General features: G+C 41.3%; 2 protein-coding genes across 2 annotated transcripts; one reads left to right on the top strand and one right to left on the bottom strand.

Moving 5' to 3' along the window:
* Positions 1-5,033: 5,033 nt before the first annotated feature.
* LOC308332378 (cellular retinoic acid-binding protein 2-like) lies at positions 5,034-9,213 on the bottom strand. Its single transcript, XM_080788257.1, has 4 exons — positions 8,983-9,213; positions 7,244-7,422; positions 5,728-5,844; positions 5,034-5,404 (listed from the first exon to the last, which is right to left on the bottom strand). Exons 1-4 carry the CDS (start codon positions 9,062-9,064, stop codon positions 5,354-5,356), a joined length of 429 nt encoding a protein of 142 aa, XP_080644383.1. The 5' UTR covers positions 9,065-9,213; the 3' UTR covers positions 5,034-5,353.
* Positions 9,214-11,087: 1,874 nt separating this feature from the next.
* Positions 11,088-14,262, top strand: LOC308332081 (small ribosomal subunit protein bS21m-like). The gene is made up of 2 exons (XM_080787713.1): positions 11,088-11,182; positions 13,708-14,262. The coding sequence occupies exons 1-2, from the start codon at positions 11,100-11,102 to the stop codon at positions 13,886-13,888; spliced, it is 264 nt and encodes an 87-aa protein (XP_080643839.1). The 5' UTR covers positions 11,088-11,099; the 3' UTR covers positions 13,889-14,262.
* Positions 14,263-15,336: the final 1,074 nt, after the last annotated feature.

The raw sequence follows: 15,336 nt of genomic DNA, 5'->3' as shown, positions 1-15,336 counted from the left end.
AAGCTCACGTTAAACTCAGCTCGCTCTCGTGAGCTTGTAGATCTGCTATTTTTGTCCAAGTGCCCTCTTACGGGATTTCAGCCCCTGCCTCTAACACTCTGCACGTCCCTGATGCAGACAATACTTTCCTCAATTATTTAAAATTGTCTCCAAGCATCCCAACACAATAGGTACAATATGCCATATCTTACCAATAGTTTCATAAACCTGGGTATTGCTTGTAGATAGATCTCTACCATTTTAATTAAATAGTAATAAGGATAACAGGTGTGTGATTAAGTGGAGCTGTATGGTGGTTATCTGTAGCTGCCCACTTTAACTGCTTTAGTAAATCACTCCTTCCAATCCACCATGGCATTCACTCATCTCGCCATCACAGCTTATTAGTCTCAGGAGAACACACAAGGCCAGTTTAAAACCACTGATGTATGGATGAAAATTTCCACCAGCAGGCGTCAGTGTTGTGCCTTGGTAAAAAAAAAATGTAAACGCCAGAAGCAGATAAATGTTTATTTTATTTTTTTGTTCTTTTTTTCAATTAAGAGTTAAATAACTTTATTCTGATATTGCAATGTTTGTTCAGTAACAGGATTCCCTGTCTCTCCAGCACTCCCTGTCTCTCCCCCCCCCCCCCCCCCCCCAATCAGAAGAGAGAACTGAGCATACCCATGGAAGTCCCTTGGTGGAATTGGAAGTGATGAAATATAGAGGAGTCACCAGACAAAATGTGGGACTGGCAGGGACAAACTGATAAATGGGTAGCCTACTCTCTCCTGATTGGCTGAAATTGTCAACCAAGTGAAAACTGAAAATTAATTTTCTGTTTAGAGCTCGGGGTGGGACATGGAAGAGAGATCCCTGTTATTGAACAAGTGAAGCATTGTGAGCTTATAGATTGGGTATTTCGTCAAAGTAGTGCCCCCAAAAAAGTTGCAAGTAGCAACTAGTTGAGCTTGAGTTGCAAATCATTGGTGTGGAGTCGACCTATAATTTACAGTCTCTGATGTGGCCCTTTCACAATACACGTGACATGGTTGTGTGAGTGAGAGAGCGTGAGTGACACGAGGAATGCAGGGAAGTCCTCAGTCACATTGGCACACCCCAGGATGCTACTCTATTGACCTGGCTCCTGGTCAAGTTCATGCATATAGAGTAGGAGAGATTATTGTACACAAAGTCAAGCTTGGACTTAACTCTTGCAGTCCCTATGGTGAAGGTTACTATTGTACATTACTAGAGGTTGAAGATGGATGGATGGAGGATTGTGAACACAGGCAGATTTCCTCAAATGTGTGCCTGTGTGATGGGAGACTGCTGGGTGAGCGCTGGCATTTTGGCTAGGGGGATCAAAACAGTTGGAATGTCAGAATAGGTCAGCTCCATATATGGAGATCTAAGGGTGGCAGCGGGGGAAGTGTCTTGAGTGTACAGGGTTTGATGAGGTCAGATCAACATTTGGAACGTCAGAACAGGTCAGCTCCATATATGAATTGCCCTCCTAAATGCCTCACCGTGGGTTTGTTGGGCTTCCTCCTCATGGAAGACACAGGCTGGGGTGCCAACCCATACTGCTCTCGGGTGCCATCTACAGTCCGGCTGTCACCCATCTCTCCGGTGGTCAGAACAGGTCAGCTCCTTATATGGAGATCTAAGGGTTTGAGGTTTGAGGTCAGATGTAGAGTTGTTGGCCGGCTCCATAGATAGATATGATAGAGTTTTTATTAAAATATGCAGATCTAGGGGATGATCCAGTCTTCTCCATGTATGACTATCCAGGGTTTGATGAGGTCAGTGTCACGAGGCGTGATGGACTGATGGCCATATATGGTGGCGTGACGTGTCACGAGGCATGATGGACTGACATACATGGTGTGACCGACTGACGGATCGACGGATTTGCAGGTTTTCATAGTAATCTGTGACCTACAGTCGCAGCATGTGTCAAAACAACAAATCTTTCAACCTTTTGGTCCAGGGCAAATGATAACGAGTATCACTCAAATTACCCTATCCCAGAATCATGTTGGATGAAATATATCTTTACTTGCGGAAGTGTGTGTTTTGTACATGTATGCAAACTAGAACCGGCTCTCAGACACGTGCACGGACACTGTCACACACATATACACACACACGGCCGTGACCCAGGCTAGCGGTATCCAATGGATTTCCGTTTTTCAGGCTAAGGACCTCATCTTTCTCTCTAAGGAGAGAAAGATGAGTAGGGAGCCCCACCTCATTGTATAAAATTATGTTTCAGATTAAACTATGTATATCTTTTTTTATATGTAGCCTACTTAAACCATCAATATTTAGTAACCTTTGGCTCTGTACTTGGTCTGCTCTCTACACCAAACCTCTTTGCTAAAAATATGTGATAAGTATAAGCTTACAGATCTGCTATTTTTGGGTCAGAATAGGGATGCTAGTGTTCAAGTGGTAATAATAATAATTAAAAAAAAAAATCCTATCACACAAAGATGTGGCGGCCCCCTGTAGTAACTCTGAGGACCCCCTAGGGGTCTCGGACCCCCTGTTGAAGGCCCCTAGCCCTAGTGTTCATCCTTTGCATGTCAACAGCAGTAAAGCTATGAGAGCAGGCATGGGCTTCTATGTGGTGTGACCCCTTGTACGGCTCAATTAGGTCACTTTCAGTCTCTTGACTCTGCAGTCATGTGGGGTCACATGGGTGACTGAAGGGTGGTCATATGATGGCAAACATTGAAAAACACATACACCAGATGCATGCACAAACACATGTACTGTACACAATTTCTCTCTCTCTCTCTCTCTCTCTCTCTCTCTCTCTCTCTCTCACGCATACACAAACACATACATATACATTAAAGAAGATATTTCTGAATAGTATTGACTTTTACTCTTTTTGTCTCATTGGATTTATTTATATGTACAGTAACAGTGTATGTATATGCATTATACTCTATTATTCTATCAGTTAATTGTATATCGTTTTAAAAATATCAATGAAAGAATAGCTTTGATTGTTTATGTTTGCAAAAACAGCATCAGCATCATGAGTCATCATTTCTCACAATGACTCTGTTATGATTGGTCGGTCCAGATGGCCCAGAGTTAAAAGTTGGAGTTGGGTGCCGCTAGGTCCTTAAGACCACAGCATTCCACAGCCAATCAAGCGATGTGAGGCTCTATGACATCATAGCTTGTGGAATGATTTGACAAAAGGATTGTGTGTGTGTAAAGTGACCTCGGTAATGGGGAAGTACCGGATGAATAGGCCTAAACTGTCTTTGTGAGAATAACGATCATTAATCAAACATTTAATACGTTTCATCTGAATTTGTGTGTGTGTGTGTGTGTGTGTGTGTGTGTGTGTGTGTGTGTGTGTGTGTGTGTGTGTGTGTGTGTGTGTGTGTGTGTGTGCCTGCGTGCGCAAGCGTGTAAAAGCTGGCATATGAACTTGCATTCTTCTTTCTTACTGACCAAAGATCATGGTACTTTCCATTCACCTCAGAACCCATCACTGTGGTTTGGTTGAGCATGCATACAATTACATGATTGCCTTACAGTAAAACAGCCTTACTCAATGTGATATATGAGCGAATCATAAGCGAATGCACACAACAGTTGAGGTTGTTTAACCCACATATACTTGCTCAATTCTCAGTAACATAATTGCTTAGCTCTTTCTGTCTCCTTAGCTAGCAGATGCGCATGCACACACACACACACACACACACACACACACACACACACATACACACGCATAAATATACACACATTTGAGAACACACTGGGGCCCAGCAGCCCTACTGCTTGCTCAGCACAGAGTGTACAGTATAAACCCAGAGAAGAACTTCAGAAGAGTTCTTGTCTTGCCCGCTATCTGAAAACCTGGAAAAACCATCAACGCCTGTGAACCGTAGAAGTACTCTCCTCAGGAAGTGCACCAGAGACCCCCAAGGACTGTATTTCACAGTTGGAGACTGTGTGACTGAAGCTATTAAGTGAGCTTGAAGCACTGTGTTGAACGCATATGAGCTTTGAGGGCAGGATTTCAAAATCTGTTGAAATGTTGGTTTTTGCTCTTGTAAGTGGATGTCTTTTTTTTACCCAGTCAGGCTGAAAAGTGGGATTGACAAAGAGCAACTTGAAGCCTCCTAACAGCTAGAAGTGAAAGCCACTTTACACTTTGTGCCTGGTGCAAAGCCAAGGAAGAAGTGAGGAGAAGGTGGGGGGGAGGGTGATTGAGCTCAAGTAGGTGCAGCTGGGAAAGGAAACGGTGGGAATTATACTTCTCTCTGTACACTGAAATTATATAATTTTTTCTTCCCTTCACTCTTTTTCCTCACCACTCCCTGTTTTTCCCCATGTTATTGCCAAGCGTCCCTTTGAATGGCGTTGATAAAATATGGATCGGATTATCCTCAGGACTTTTACAAGTTCTGTCTGGGCAAATGGAGAGTGATGAAGTCAGAGAGCACACAGAGGAAGAGGTATGCAGACGATGGAAGTGGAGAGATGAGGAGGAAAAGAGGCCTGCATGGAAAGAAGTCACGGATCCATGACAAGGGAATAGGAGGTGCAGGGTGGAGCCTGCATGTTTCTGTACTAGGGAGAATATCTTTGATTTCTCTAGAACATTTTGACACAGGGGAGAAGGAAAAAAAGGGAATGATGTGGATCTCAGGATCAACATTGGAACGGCGTGGCTGCAATGTGCATCCAGCCTGTGTCGTCAGGCATCTGATGTCAGCCGTCAAGTATGATAATATTATTACACATTTTATTTAGATTTCAGCCCAATCAAAGCCTGGTTGACTTGCATAAAAAAATGTAAGTTCAACATTGCAAGTATAAAACATGCTGAAAACAATATTAGTGGAGGTATTTCATAAGACGTTTGGCACTGATTGGTCTAGTAGTTTGCATTTGCAAGATTAGCTCCAGTCACGCACACACAGAGAACCTCTTATAGATGGCCAGACTGCTGGCCAGACAGAGCCATGTCATGAAAACAAATGAAACGGTTTGTAATAACAATAATTTAGTAATAACAATATGAAACGACTTTATTCAATGTTATTACGTTTTTTAAAACAAGAAATATTGCTGTGACATTGCTGGCGTAGCGCACAGAATAAATACAGCTTTGATGATGTAGAAAATAAGAACTGCAATATAACATGCAACTACAGAACAGACTTTCATTTACATTGAGGAATGCCTTGCTGGGAAGTGCACTGATTGGCAAGATTTAACCACAGTCTGGCTGGATGGCAGAAGGAGCATGAAAACAGAGAAGAAAACATAAACAGGCTGGAAGCACCATAATGGAAGAAGGCCTACTATTTCCAAAAGTCTAGAACGACTTTCACTCTCTTTCATAGACTCTGGTGCACACAACATCCCCAGCACTCATTGTCTGAAAGGAAAAGAACAAAACAAAAAGGCCAAAATAAAAATCTTTGTAGAACCACATACAATTCATGTGCATGTCTCAAGTGGCATCTACTTTTTTATTTTTTTACTTAAAGCGTTTCTAAATTCCCTTTACACAACTGCAAATTCCATAAATGTAAAAAAAAAAAAGTCCTGTATAATCAACATAATTCCACACTAATTTACATATAGTGTCTTTGGTATGTTCTGTATGGGCGTGTCACATATTATATTGTGTTGTTATGTGATTTACTATACCCTGAAATCTTGAATAATCAAAACTGTAAGGGAAAAAAACATAATTACCAATATCAGCTCTCCATCGTTAGTCAATTCTCGAGTCCATGCTGTCTTAGGCCCCTCCCCTTTCTGTAGGGTCTGTTCACAGCTGATCTTGCTGTCTGTCTCCCATTTTGGAACGCTCTGCAGGGATGTACACAACACAGGAATAGAGATGTTGTCATTTCAGTTCATCGAGCAATGTCAAGGTTGCCAGCTTGGCACCATGCACTAATGTGACTTTATGCACATTATTGGACTTTCCCTATGTAAATAATATCCCAAGTGGCACACTTTACTACTTATTTAGATGGAAATAAGCAAATTAGCACAACACCCCATAGCCCCATTCAATTCAATGAAATTCATTGAGGGCTTATTGTAGAGAAAATAGCCAATAAGGAGGTTTTGCATAAAAGAAACACCTGGACCTCTTTGGTGGGGACGTAACAACTACAAAGAAAGGTAAGAAAGCCTTCTAGCATGGAATTCACCTTTAAGTTTATTTCATTATTTGTGTACATTTACATTGAATACACACAGCTAAATCCTGATCTTAAGTTTAATTCTGAGAGTGTAAAAAAGGTCCTCTAAAAAGTCTTAGAATAATCCTTATTTCAAGATGATAGTGATACTATCCAGATCCTCGAGTCACACCTACATGTCCTACACCCATTGTTCTTGGATCATACAAAGTGGGTTTTAGCTGCAGCTCTTTGTACCTATCACTGCATGTTACTGTATGCTGTAGTCTGTTTTGTCCTTCAACACTCACTCAGCATCCAGAAATGAAAAACAGAGCTCTGTCTCATCACCAAGAACAGCGCTCACATTTCACACAAATGACTCCCATATGTGTCTTCTGTACAGACTTCTGGCTTAACAGGCGGTAGTGGTCTTCTTGGACAAATTTCTTTACCTGTATCTGCATGTTTGCACTTAGCTTTGCATTTTCTGCATTGTTCAAAGAACGAGCAGCCGTTTTATTGAACTATGTACACTGTGCAACTACTGCATTTCACAAATAAACTTGAAATGTGCATCTGCCAGAGTCACACATGACTTTCAAACAAATTAACATATTTTATTGCCCAGTCGTCTGTTTTATCTGCCTGTTTTAGTAATTTGATTTATTCTTTTATCATAGTCTTGCGTATAGACAGACGACAGATCTCTGCCTACTCATACTGTATGTCACTCTGGGTAAATCTAAATTCAATGAATGGGCTTGGACGTCAGAGAAAATAAGTGGTAACAAACCTACACCTTATACACTACCACTGCTTGGAAAACCAATCTTGATACCATCCCATATGAAGACCTTTAAGTCTTTGCATTGGTTCTGTGATGCTGTTATTTATTTCATCTCCATTCACTGAATTTAAACATATCAATAGGTGGAGATCTGTAATTATCTGTGCACTTTTTTTTTTACTTAAGACAAAATAATGATTACAAATGTACTACATAAATAAAGTTGATTGATTGATTGATTGATTGATTGATTGATTGATTGACATGAGAGATGGTGCAGAGCATTTACAGTGCAGGGGCGTCCGTCCACTGTGTTCTCGTTGAAGGCCTGTCCCACGGTGAAGGAGATGCAGGTGGTGCGGACACTGGTGGACGTCTGGATGGACAGGCTGTCGCCTTGCTGGGTGATGTCCACCGCCGGGCTGGAGGCCGCCGCCACAGCGATCTTCCTCAGGAAAACGTTTACACCTGTCCATGAGCGACCGTATACAGTACATAAACAGGACAAGAAGACATCTATAATGAATGACCGCGCCTTCTCTTGTGGTCACTGATTTATGAGAGATGGAAAGGAAAGGAAATCATGGTGGTAGACTCATGATTTCTCTCTCGTTCCTCCACCCAAGGAGGTAAAAAACACTGTTTTATGCTGGATGTCTGTGTGATGAATATGTGACCTGACCCTCAGCCACTTTATTATTCTGTTGGTTTCAACTGGTTTTAGTAAGAAAAATATCCACACATCTGATTCTGTTTCTTTCAAGCCGGTTCATATTTGCTTCTGGAATGGTATAACAAGCCGACAGCGCGCGCGCGTGCGCACACACACACACACACACACACACACACACACACACACACACACACACACACACACACACACACACACACACACACACACACACACACACACAAGCACACACACACACACACACACACACACACACACACACACACACACACACACACACACACACACACACAGAGACTCCCGGAGCGAGCTGGTGAGGCCCAAGGCAATGAGGGAATAGGACTTCAGTGCTAGCTGGCTGAGGGGGCCCATTTGGAGGCTTAGTTCCGTTTACACTGGCTCTAATTACAAACGCATGAGGTCCTTGCCTCAGATGAACGGAAATCTAACATTCTTCCACAGGCTATTTGTCTTCACATTTTTAATGGATGCCACTGGCTGGCCCAGCTATGACCCCTCTCTCCAGGCACAAAAAGACTGGCTGCTGTCTGTCTCATAAAGGCATACCGAAACTCACTGTTATTATAACAAAGTTTTTTTTTTTTTTAATAAATCCTATAAGGCTTCATTGTATGGGTTCATTTGGGTAGCCTAAATGTAACCTCAAGTTAGACAAGTTTACACTGAGGATTTTACTTTGGGAGAATATCTTTTGAGCACACTATAAGCAAGATTATAGTGTGCTCTCTATTGTGAGAAGGGTCAAACTTGAGTTATGTCTCATCCCACACGCACACAGCACTCCAGGTAGACATTAAAATGTGAACAAAAGCCCATGCAGTTCCTAAAACGATGGAAAATGTCCTCATTTGAAGAACTGGGTTTTGGTTCAAGTATAGGCCTATTGACCGGTTGCTGTTTGAATGAATGGTATAGTCTACTGCATGACTGCTACTGCTATGCATGGCATGTTGTAGACTAGAGCTCTAATGTTGAATTTGCATGATGAACTGTAGCCTATACATTAACTTAACAAATAACATTTTTAGGCTACAGATTAAACGTTGCGATGTATAGCCTATACTGAAAACAAAATAAACATCATATATATATATATATATATATATATATATATATATACACACACACACACACACATATATTCTTAACAGAGTATTAAACGTTTGTATCTTTTTTTAATTATTAATATAATTATTATTAATAATTTATCTTCTTCCAGCAATTGCAGTAGAGTAGAGCCTACATTTCGTGAGAACAGGGGACATATAATATATTGGCATGCAATGCAATCGCTCTTTCGCTCACCAGTCACCTACCTAGTGCTTTCAAAAGTTCCTCAAAATTTTCCGAGGTTTTCATTTTCCACTTGCCGGAGAAATCTGTGATCTTTCTCTCCATTGTAGCCTATTTACACGCAGTTGAGAAAACGGAGGAAAGAAATCTGGAGTTATCTTTACTGCCGAGTTTTTTTTATATCCTTGGTGGATGCTGGGTGTTTCGTTTACCCGACTCTAATGTGCGTGCGCCCTCCTTGCCTGCATGCGCGTTTTGACGAAGTCAGTTCGGTCATTGGCTTGGATTTTGGTCCAGCCTAATTTTTGGGCGGTGGCAGGAATTAGATCATAGGCTCATTATAGCTATTTTGTAAAATCTCCCAATCCCTAAAGTCAATCTACCTGTCAGCAATTATGTCACGCGTGAGTTTGATGTATAGGCTAATGTTCAAACTCTGGTTTAGTAATGGTATAGCTATAGGACTTAATGCAAACTTGTGATTCTGTTTTCCAAACTTGAAGTCTAATGAGACTTTTGATGTCAATGAATTAAATAACCTATAAATTAGTGCAGGCAGAAGATGTGTTGGTCCTACGCGGATCAGTAAACAAGAATGTGGACTCCAGTTGTGGAGGATTAACCTTTTCATTGAATAGCCTAGTTCCATGTGGAAAAAATAAAAACCAAGTGAACCAATTCAACCAACCATAATGATAGAGATGCCCCTGGCCTGTGGGATGTTTGTGGTCTGTCTGTGTTGTAAACCAACACGTAAACTGATGTTTAATGGGGTTGGGTAGGCCTACTTACTTGGGTTGGCAAAACTGATATGCACGCACGCACACATGCACGCGCACGCACACACACACACGCACGCACGCACACACACACACACACACACACACACACACACACAGCAGCCAAGAACATTTCACCAGGGCTGAATCAGAAGTGATACCTCTGGAAACATTATACCACATTCAACTGTCAAACAGTATGCGAGTCGGAGAAAGGAGATGCATCCATGCAGAGTAATGGCATTCCTAGTTTAGAGTAGCCTAGACTTCCACTTCAAGCAGCAGACTCAGAGCAGAGTAACTAACTCAAGCCAATTAAGCTAATGTGTATTACGAGAAAATGCTCCAATAAAAGTACATTTGAATCTCAATTAGGCCCAGATCGCCATAAGAGCCTAGAACTCACCGCTGGCTGACCTCAGTTGGTGCCAGACTGTATGAGATTAAGAGACACGGGGGATGACGGAAAGAGATGAGAGCAAACAAGAGAGAGACATGGCCCTGATAAGAAGACCCATGGACAACAAAAGTCTCTGTTTCTATGACAACAGGTAGAGTTTCATAAATCTGTTGGGTTATTATATGCTCTCCCTGAGTGAGGGCTCAAGTTGTGCATGCATGGGAAAATAATCACTGAAGCAATCAGTGCAACGTCCAACTTTTGGTTTCCTGAGATTTGGGAGGGGGCTGAAACGGGTCATAGGAGCAGAAAATATTAATTAAATACATTATCTAAATTAACACATTTCAAAATATGGCTTTTCCATTGCAGTGGTTTAATGAAGACATTCATTAAAAATGTAAATTGGCAAGAGCACTCAGGCATGCACACCATGGATCTGTTGTCTTTAGATAGTGTCTATAATAGACAGCGCGCTATCATTGGATAGACCTAAATCAAATTACAGACCTCAATAATTTGCATGATAAAAAGGAAAAGGAAAGAAAGTAAAGAACAACAGTTCATCTGACCATGTAGGGCAGAGAAGTGGTTTTAGTGGGACCAATGAGAAGGTTTCATTTTATACAATTAAATTCCCTTGACATAGCCTAATAATAATAATGATGATGATGATAATAGTAATAATAATAATAATAATAAAACATATTTGAGAGACAAATGTATCAATGTATCACTATGAATCTATTTATCATAACGTTCAGCATAATTTCATAACACCACAAAATCAGTTGGGGGTCTAATGAAGTTGGGGGTCTAATGAAAGTCAATTTGAGGGGAAACGGCGCCACCAAGTGTTGTGTTATTATACGACCATCTACAAGGCGGAATCTTTTCGTAATTTGCTGTAGCTTCGTTCTCACCCGACCAATATTTGTAGCTACACCGGGTTTCAACAAACATGGCGAACCATCTTCGCTTCGTCGCTCGGACGGTGATGGTCCAAGAAGGCAACGTTGATGCCGCTTTCAAGGCTTTAACCAGGTCTCTTCATTTATATTTATTCCATTATTCAGGGTCTTGGTAACAAAGACAGTCAAAACAAACTAGAAGCTTGGCATCTAACGTTAAATTACGTCTCAATGTCACGTCCCAGTCTCTGCATCTCTGTCTTAAAGGGCCAGTGCATTAATCAATTCGTGATATAATTTGACAAAATCTTAGTGTCTCAAAGTGTCATTGTTGACCCCTGGTTATCTACAGACTCAAACAGGATTTAAGAGGAGAATCATGAGAGTTATGGGACCGTGTTTATTGTCATCACACACCCTTTTTTGTTGTTGCACCAAATATGTTCTCTTGAATTGTATTTATTAACGTACGTGGAAGAACCATTATCTATAGATCTATAGAAATATAGTAATATACTATTAATTCTGAATTCAAACTTATCCAAGTCTATGGACCAGAGCTACATTTAGGCATTGGATTGGTGTTTGGTTAATTCATTCATTAACACAATCAGCGCCGGGATTTATTTCAAAATAATAGCTCGGGGTGTCGCGCAGATATGGGTCCTTTTACTCTGTAAGCCCCCCCTTCCGTTCCGGACAAAAATGGGAGAAATATTTTTGCTTGCTTACCTTGCTATCATTATGATAAAGTCGCTGAATAATCCCTCGTGTTCATATTTTGAACGAGAGGCATGTTGAAGTCAGAAATTAAGAGCTAAGTATATCCATCTGGTCAAAAACATGGAGAGCTCCTAGCCCCTTTCGGCACCCTCGGTTACCTTTTATGAATTTTGGACGGCGGTACCCTTGGGTCCCTCGCTGGTTATTCCACTCTCCTATAGAGCGTCGCAGTCCCTCCCCCTTTCAGAACAACGAGTGGCCCAGGAAAGGAAACCCAATGCATAATATATATATATATATATATAAATTATTTGATCTGCCCAAAACATTGTGTTCATTGTCATGATTTGTCACGATCCGAGTTGGCTTTGTCCGCGGCGTAACCGTCTTTAAATAAATACTTTAAGAAATGCCTATGAGGAAAATGAACAGCGATTTCTTTTCCGGGTCTCTCGAGGGGGCGGAACTGCGCTTTACCTACTGTCTGTTCACGGAGACCCACGCAGTCGCTTGAGTGTTGGTTAGATGTTTTAAAGATGCAGGAGACAACGGAAACGTGTGCTTTTTTAAAAACAATTGCTTCGCTGAACTTTTCTCTCCTCTCTCTTCAGTGAATTCCTTGTTGACTTCCCATTGTACCGCCTCCCGCACGAGACTTGCTAGCTGCACGTCCTAGTTACTGCCTCTGATTGGCCGACCGTGTACATGCAGGATGTTTATAATGCTGTTGTGTCGTGGGAGGCGGGACATGGGAAGTGAGGAAGAGAGAAACTAGTTCTGGGAAAATGTTTATTGTTTAGGTTGTGTCACAGCCTCCTCATTAATGGGGAATAGAATGGATGGATTAGCATCTATCCATTCTGATACCCACCATCATAAATCATAATAGGAGGATACATCACGCTGGTAGTGGTTATGGCCAGGATAACTGTACCTGGCCAGCATCAAGCCCCCAGTAAGACTATCCACCACTACCACTACCTACTGGCGAAAAGTGGAACTGCAGCACTTTCATGGAGGTGGACGGACGTTCATGACGTCATGTGCGTCAGCCCGGACCTCAAATTTTAGGTTGTACACAAGCTGTACAACCTGAAATTTGAGGTCCGGGCTGCTCTTCCGTTCGCTCGAGCCATTGAGTTATAATGGTACTTCCAGCAGCCTTCCAGGTGCTCCAAAACGCCACTGAGCAACTTCTATTGAAATTAATAGCTTGGGGGCCGGGCTGTAGCTCCGGTCCTCCCTCTATCCTTTTATACCTCTATGGCCAGCATGTATTGTGTGGCGAGTGGAGCCAAGTGCAGTGCAGTCTCAGTTAATAAAAACGCCCTCCCCAGATCCAAACCTTAACCAAAAGCAACCCATATGTACCATCTCTAAAGTCGTTCACCATCTCTAAAGTCGACTCGAAACCATATGGTTGTTCACACAATGCATCATGGTATTGACTTTCGAACCTATGCATTCTAAGGGCTACTGCTTTGACACTTTCTCCAGAGATCTGTACCTCATTGTTGCTTCAATACTGGTCATTTCTTAGCTAAAGGATACTAGGAACATAATGATTAGTGAAATGTACATATTTTTATTGCTAATGCAGCTGTTAAAAAACGATACATTTATTTTCATATCAATCAAACTTCCTGACTGAGTCAGTTGTATGTTTAAATCTAAACACCAGGCAGAAATAAGCACTTGCCATTCCGCAGTACCTCATAGAAGGTCAGGGAAGAGCTACTGTATAACAATTAGTTTTGATATTTCAGTTAAAACAGCATGCAAGAAAGTACAAACCTTTTTCATGACTGGTTTATTTTTTACATAAAAAACACACACAGGCTGGCTAGGAAGAGAACATGTATGCTGCCTCTATCAATCAATGACACTTCAATGTCGGACAGTATTTTCAACTCTTGAATATTGATACATTTCCAGGGTCCTGGCCCACGATGGGGTCATCGATGCAGTGAAGCGTCGGCGTTATTACGAAAAGCCTTGCAGAGAGAGACAGCGGAAAAACTTTGAGAACTGCAAACGGATCTACCATGCTGACATGGCCAGAAAGATCTCATTTATCTCAAAGACACACAGACAAGATGCCTGGGTGGGTTGCTAATGAAATGAAGGAAATAAGATAATGATGGAGAACATTATCAATGGACCTGTCATTATAAGGCCGGCAAGATGGAACACCTAAAAACCGTTGCACCATACATCAAAGTGAAGGCTGAAAAATGGGAATGAGCCAGGAGAGAAATTCTATATCTCAGACAGAATGAGATGGCAAATTTTGCAATGCATCATACTTGTTTTTTCCTGCTGGTTATTTCTTCCAGTAATGTTTGGTCATTGTTCTTGCATGGGTATTATTGTATGAACAATACTGGTATGTGTATTATATTTGGTTATATATAATATTGTTGGTGGTCATTGCTCAAGTAAAAAAATAAACTAATTTCATTAATCTAAAAAAAATGCAAATTTCTTATGTTTTCCATGTAGCAAGAAATGCCACCATTGCTTCTCAGTCAGTCAGTGAGATAACAGTTGTCTCGTCTGGTATTCTTTTCAGATCTGGCAACTAAGTGCAATACAGAATTATAATGAAAATAATTATTTGTTATATACAGTACCAATAAAGATTTACAAATACTTACCAGACACAGATCCGGTGTAGCGAACAAGAACAAACAAAACTAGACTAAAATGTTAAAGGGACTAGTGGACAAGAGATCCAGTATATAAAGGTGGTTGCACACTGCACACGTTTTTCGGAAAACCGCAGCTAAAAATCCGGGCTCCGTGTGCTGGGACCTACAATTAGTTGCAGTACTTAGTTTAGACAGTTTTTGGTTTAGACTAGTCATTGGTTAGACTAGTCATTAGTCCTACAACTACAACCTATCTCAAACCCTCACCCTAAACCTAACCTCCCACGGGGCAGTGCACCTAAACCTAACCTTAACCCATGTCTAACCAATGACTAGTCTACTCTAAACTAAGTATGCACCCCATTGCGTGCTGAAAATAGCCGATCTACAAGCCCATAATTTGTTGACCTCTCTTCCCCCATGCAGCGTAATTCAAACATTAATGCAAGGCTAAAACATCCATCATTTTAATCATTGGGTGTCCGTGATGACAAGGAGGGGTAGATGGGGCAGTAGAGCAATACACTGACCTATATTTCAGGCTGCATGGAACTGAGCAGTGCAGGCATCAAATGTGAAATTGGATACTACTAAACTGGGCGTTCCGAAAACAAATAGATTTCAGGTTATTTTGTCAAAGAAAGGGCAACCTGATGGCAGAGTGGTTAGGGCGTGTATTATGGGGCTCAAATGAGATCGAGTCCAAGATTTGATTCCTGGCCAGTCAGACCATTCATTTACTGCATTCTACTTATCTCTTTTAACTGTCTATCAAATAAAGGCTATTTTGTAAAAGCAGACATCTTAACCAGATTTTTACCTTTTTTAGTTTTTGGCTCTAAATTCTGCCTTTATTGATAGATACAAGTGAAGATTGACAGGGAGAGAGATGGGGGGAGACATGCAGCAAAGG

The sequence above is a fragment of the Protomyctophum bolini genome (genome assembly GCF_963924005.1).
Source record: "Protomyctophum bolini genome assembly, chromosome: 17".
NCBI classification, from domain to species: Eukaryota; Metazoa; Chordata; class Actinopteri; order Myctophiformes; family Myctophidae; genus Protomyctophum; species Protomyctophum bolini.
The sequence above is the reverse complement of the archived record's forward strand: the minus strand, read 5'-3'. Positions and strand labels throughout refer to the sequence as shown.